The sequence below is a fragment of the Choristoneura fumiferana genome, chromosome 30 (genome assembly GCF_025370935.1).
Source record: "Choristoneura fumiferana chromosome 30, NRCan_CFum_1, whole genome shotgun sequence".
Taxonomy (NCBI): domain Eukaryota; kingdom Metazoa; phylum Arthropoda; class Insecta; order Lepidoptera; family Tortricidae; genus Choristoneura; species Choristoneura fumiferana.
In genome coordinates, this window is record NC_133501.1 from 3067244 (window position 1) to 3073421 (window position 6178).

Here is a 6178-nt window from a genome sequence, read left to right on the forward strand (position 1 = left end):
TATAAAAGGCAATACTGTATAAATTTGAAGGCCAGATTTTTTGCCGCTCAGTATAGTAGTTGTGCTTGTGTTGTTGTTCAGTAGCTGTTGTTTAAATAGTAATGGAAACTTTCGTGCTTCTGTGGTATGTTTTTTTAAATATTATTAATGATTTGGGTCTCGCCATTTTGTGTCTAAATGAAATTTAGTCGTCTCAGCTTGGCCAGTATTTATATTTTACTGTACCCACTTTAATGTAAAATGTTTATATTTTAGACAAAATAATGTTTTACGCCAATTGATTGTTTTTGTAAAAATTTCAGTGAAGCAATTTAGTATAATTATGCATGAAGAACAATATTAGACAAGTTTTCACACACTGGTCTTTAATTATGTACTTTTTTAATATCCAGATTAACTAACCCCTGAATAATCTATCGCTATTCGCAATTCAAGCATTTTTTTTTTATTAAAATACTATAATATTTTTTTACCTTTTTACGGTATTTAGTATTTTACGAGTTAGAGTATAATTTTGATTTAATAAGTGAAGTAATAAATCTATGATTAAAATGTATAATTTGACATGTATTTTTTTTCGTTTCGTCGAATTGTTTAGTTATTAAGTTTGCTATTATATTGTGATTACCTTGAATACCTGGCGCTGGGAGTGTTACATGAACATGTGTGGCTGTGTGCCTGTGGCACCAAAACTCCCGAACCCTTTGTCACGATATTTATCTATTCACTTTTTTTTTAAATGGACATAATTTTGCAAAAATGTAAGAAATAATATTGGTTTCAATATAAAATGGTACACAATCCTTTTTTTTTTATTCGATTGGTTGGCAAACGAGCATATAAGGAGACATATTAAAAAATGTTACTTGTGTCTCATATTATGACCGATTTTGCATAAGAAAATTATGACATATAATTATGGGACTTGGATTATATTAGCTAGTAAGATAGCATATAAGTATGCAAGTATTTTTCTTTCTCGTTATATTGTTGATGAACGTATTACAATTTGCTTATTTTTACATATTTACCTTTTTCGGTGTACCTATTCAATGATTTTTACTGACATGCATGATACGTAGATGTTATTGTTATTAAGATCAATAAAACGTTTACTTTTCTGAATATATATCGTTTTTTTTCCGTTACACCTTACCAATCACCTCCAGCATATTCTAGGTTTTCCAATAAACGCCTATTCTTCGCTTCTCGCTTCGCCCTACCATCCTACTAATATTATAAATGTGAAGTTGATGTTGTAAGATGTTAGTATACAGATATTTAGTCCGGGGAAGCATAATAGAAGTCCCGCGGGACAGCGATAAACGCGAACACGCATCTACAAAAACAACTGATTGCACAAAAGCATTAATGTAAAATTCTTTTAACAAAAAAGTAAAACAGACTCCAAAAAAATAAAACTAGAACCGACTACAAAACCCTTGAAAAGGAGGAGGGATTGAAACCCATAGTATGTAGGTGAGGTAGACGACCTATTGCCCCACTCCTGCTGGCTCGTGCTGAGGCACCGACTTCGAGCTAGTACGTACCTAGAAAAATATTTTCAAGGGTTTTGTAGTCGGTTCTATTTTTGTTATTTTTTGGAGTCGGTTTTACTTTTTTGTTAAAAAATTTCTTTATTTCTCACTTTTTAGTGATTCGTAGCCAAAGAACATCTCACAACGATTCCATTAAGCCCAAACACGACTTAGTTGCTTTATTTTATAACAGAGTTCCGTTGCCTACCTTCTGGCTTGAGCATCAGATCAGTTCGAAAGAATCATTAACTTAAGCTTCTTCTTAGTCGCTTATCTAGGTATATTTATCATGATCGTTTATAGACGAGCGAGCATTACTTAGCTTTGATGAGTTCCATTGGTCATCTACGGTCTTCTTCATCAGGTCCAGGTTACCAAATGATACTTTCTGAATGTAAATGCTCATCTTAATGCTAAAAATGCCAAAATCGCCATAGATGCCTATAAAATTTGAGGTTTGCCCTCGATTTCCCTAGGATCCTATCATCAGATCTTGATTTGGTGACAATGGGACCACCTCAGAAGAATACTCTTTCGAATAAAAAAATAATTTTGAAAATCGGTCCACGATGACTGAGTAATCGGTGAACATCGAAAAAAAATCGTGACCTAGAAGCCACAGCACAGGACCGTGACGCATGGAAGTCCCTACTGCGAGCCCTATGTCCCTGCTGAGGGACTACAGGAATTCATCATCATCATCATCGAAAAAAAAAACAAAACATTGGAACATAGAACCTCCTCGTTTTTGAAGTCTGTTAATGAGTGCGTAAATGTCAAAATCCTGCTATCATTACACATGTTCTTGTGTGCGTGACTTTACTGTGGTGGCACTTTACATTGGTACGTACGGGGCAGGGTGCCCTCTGGTTTCCTAAGATAGCGGCCGTAATATGTATAGCATTGAATGACGTCACTAGAACAGGTATTCTCAAAGTGTGCTTCGAGGAGCCCCGGGGGTTCGCGAAATTTCTGCAGACTGCGCAAAAACACTGGCCATAATTTAAATAAATACTAATGGTAGGTAATGTGTACTCTAAGGCTGCAAGAGTACAATCAATCAATCAAATCAGCCCACATCCAAGCACAGCTGACTAAAGGCCCATTTCCACGCCCTTGGTCAAACGGTAGCGGATGCCGATAAGTGATTACCACAACAGAAAAAAAGCGGAGGTGCAGTACGCTTTTCGAACTCCCCCTTGGTCCGGTGCTACGATAGTCATCCACAACAAAGCAGAGTGCAACCATTTTCGAGTGATGTTATAACTTGTTCCTTTAATCTTTTTTTTGCTACAATTTCCTGTCTCGTTTCCGTGAAAAAGTGGTTAAATAAGAGAAATAAAATCCAGTAAAAGTTTATAAAACTTCATTTATTCACTTTTTAGGGGCAGGCTTGGCTTTGGGCGCTTTGGCGTCCTTGGCGGCCTTCTTCTTGGGGGGAGGGGGGGCGGTTTTCTTGGCCGCGGGCTTCTTCGGCTTCTTGGCTACTGCCGCCTGAAACAAAAGTAGTTGAATAAATTTTAAGTATTGGCACGTACCGAGTCATCCCATCACTACACCAAGTTTCTACCCTCTCTTTCCTCACTTTTTTATGGTCTAACCAAGAGTAGGAAAACATACGTTCGTCTGCGGCGCGTTGGGTCGAGCTCCTGCTCCCTTCAACATCTTCGTGAAATCAGATACGAATTCTGCATAAAACACCCTGGGATTGAAGAATCGAAGATCAAGCCTCCAACAAGATCCAGCACGCGAGGGAAAGTAAATTCGTACCAGTTTAGACTCGCTCAATTTCTTTTTATTTCGCCTCCCCAAGTACTGAAACCCGAAGAGAGTATGCAAGGGACTGGACTTGACCTTACGCTAATCTGGGAGTTGACATCAGGATCAGGAAAGGACCCTTTATCTAAGCTAATTAAAAAAACAGTGAAAGGAATTCTCATCATGGTCCTTCTTCTAATTTTTTTTTTAAATATTTTTCCCAAATTTTTCATTTCCTAACTGATTCATATGGATGAATGTTTTTTTTTTTAAACTGCAAGTACTTCAGGATTGATATAAAACTAACCTAACCCTATAAGGTTCGACACTGTAAAATCTACAGGACTTTCCTGTAGAATCCTGTGATTTAATTGTTTTATCCCGTTTTCCGTATTGCTTATTATATAAAATTTATAATTGGCTAAGTAAAGTTTTTTGAAGAGGTGCTAAATATATTTTTCTTCGATAGTCGACGTCTTAATAATCGAGGAACTGCAGCTCTTTTATTATTATTTCCTCTTATTAATTAGAAATATTTTTTTAAGTGGTCGATATGACGTTTGTGAGATTGAAATTCAGAACCGTTGAGGGCTTAGTACTTAGTAAAGACACGTAGAAAAAAAAAACGAAGTCAACTGTCACTGCTGTCACTGTCAGTAGAATCTAACCTAAAACCGTTTTATTTACTTTGCGATTGGTGCGATCAGTGTTTTTTTGGATAATTTTAAAAGACCTCTCAGCACAAACTCAGTACTTTAAAATTTGCCGCATTTCTCCACGACCTTTGCATGATAATTGGACACGATTGGATAGTTTCGACGACTATTTTGGCTCTGCTTCGACAACGCTATCTTGCAGTCTCGACGACACTTGGCTTGACTTTTGGACCAAAATTTCTATTTTAGCGGCTTCAAATTTCAATACGAAATGAGTGAATTTGTGCGCAGATTCAAGGAACTTGCCACACCATGGCTATGAGTCTAGAATATTTGACACCAGTGATAAGTATACAATGTTGCCGAAATCAAAGGAGATAAAGCACTCTTGTCCGCACCGGTAAAATGGATGAACGTAAGTACAAAAGTATATCAATACAGTTTCTTGTCTATTTTTTTTACATTACATTTTAGGGCATCAAAAGTTGAAATATGTTGCCGGACCAAAGTTGTTTGAGAGCACAGAATAACAAAAACATATTACCTATATTGTGACCATTACTTAGATATCAACTGACAATGTGATTGATTGCGACAGGTGATGTTGTTCTGCATTGGCTGGTAAATATTATGATAGAGTAAAATTTCTGTGGTTAGTGAAACATTATATATAACTAGCTGTTGCCCGCGACTCTGTCTACGAAGAATTCGCTTATTGCCTTCCTGCAACTACTATGTATTTTTTTCGGGATAAAACTGTGAGATAAAAAAGTAGCCTATGTTCTTCCTCGGGACTCCAACTACCTACATAATGAATTTCGGCTAAATCAGTTCAGCGGTTGAAGCATGAAAAGTTAACAGATAGACAGACAGAGTTCTTTCACGTTTATAATATTAAATATAAGTAAGGATTTATAATATTTGATCTTTTTTCAGGTGGATGTAAACACACATTGGTGTTTTAATTTTGGTTGCAAGAAAAAGCCAGTGAAGGAGCATAACCTGTTTTTTCCAAGGACATGCATTTTTCCATAAAAAAAGAGGCATAGAAGTACACGAAACACCTTAATGGTTAATGGAAGAGAATAGAATAGATTTAAGATTTAGCACGGAAATGTAATTTGAACATGACAATCTCTTAATACAGAAATGTATTTTTAGTTGACAATGCAAGTACAGTCGATAAAAAGTACAGTCAGCAATTTTTTTTTCTTATATATATCATTTTTGGTTTTTATTTGTGTAAGCTTTTATTTTTCCTCACAATACTTTTTGTTGACTATACTTGTCTTGCATTGTCATCTAATCTGTAATCAGTATAAATACTGCTGTGCTAAGCTAATGGTACTTTAAAATTTGTATTCTCATTTGGTTTATAATTATAATACATACATACTCGTACATTGCAAGTCGAATAAAATCTTGTAAAATATGTCTTTCACTTATGATTTACATCATCAAAATAACGAAAAAATGTGCAGAATTTGTAACATTGCTCACAGAGATTTTGATTAGGTTCGATTCCCGGTCATGTATGTATTAGAGTCAGACAAAATAAAACGTTGAATGCCATATATATCCATACTAATATTATAATGCGAAAGTGTATGTGTTTGTATGTTTCTCCGTCTTTCACGTCGCATGGAGCGACGGATCGACGTGATTTTGGCATAGAGATTGTTTATGGGCCACAGAGTGATATAGGCTACTTTTTATCCCGGAAAAATAAACAGTTCCGAGGGACAGCGGGAAACCGAATTCCACGCGGGCGAAGCCGCGGGCAAAAGCTAGTATATATACACACATCAGTTCAACTGGTAGAACAACAATACAATCTAGGGTCACTGTCACAAGTAAAGTACTAAAAATACAAGTAATCACCACGGTTTGTTATAACTTATGATCAATGGTACGCATATGTTTACACATATACACACAAGTTAATCAAACAACATGGTTTTATTTAGGAAATGAAAAGTTTAATATGATTGACACCCTTTTAATAGCCTGCCGGAAAAATCTTTACAGCGCGATTCAGCTTTTCCTTGAGACGAGATAGTGACATCTTTTGATGCAAAAGTAAACTAAAATCCCGGTTTAACACATATAATATTTGTGTTATATTTTTCTTGTATTTCTTAGTAGTACTTCTAAATGCCTTTATGGGGATGGCACAATATTTAATTTATTAAAAAAAGACTTGTTTTTAAATTACCCTTTGCCAGG

At 35.7% G+C, this 6178-nt stretch overlaps 1 protein-coding gene across 1 annotated transcript in view; it reads right to left on the reverse strand.

Moving 5' to 3' along the window:
• Positions 1 to 2889: 2889 nt before the first annotated feature.
• The window catches only part of RpL4 (ribosomal protein L4), a 20795-nt gene continuing 17506 nt past the window's right edge, over positions 2890 to 6178 (reverse strand). Inside the window, exon 11 of the mRNA XM_074110729.1 lies at positions 2890 to 3032. Coding sequence (XP_073966830.1) covers positions 2913 to 3032 — 120 coding nt within the window. The 3' untranslated portion in view covers positions 2890 to 2912. The remainder of the gene's footprint in view (positions 3033 to 6178) is intronic.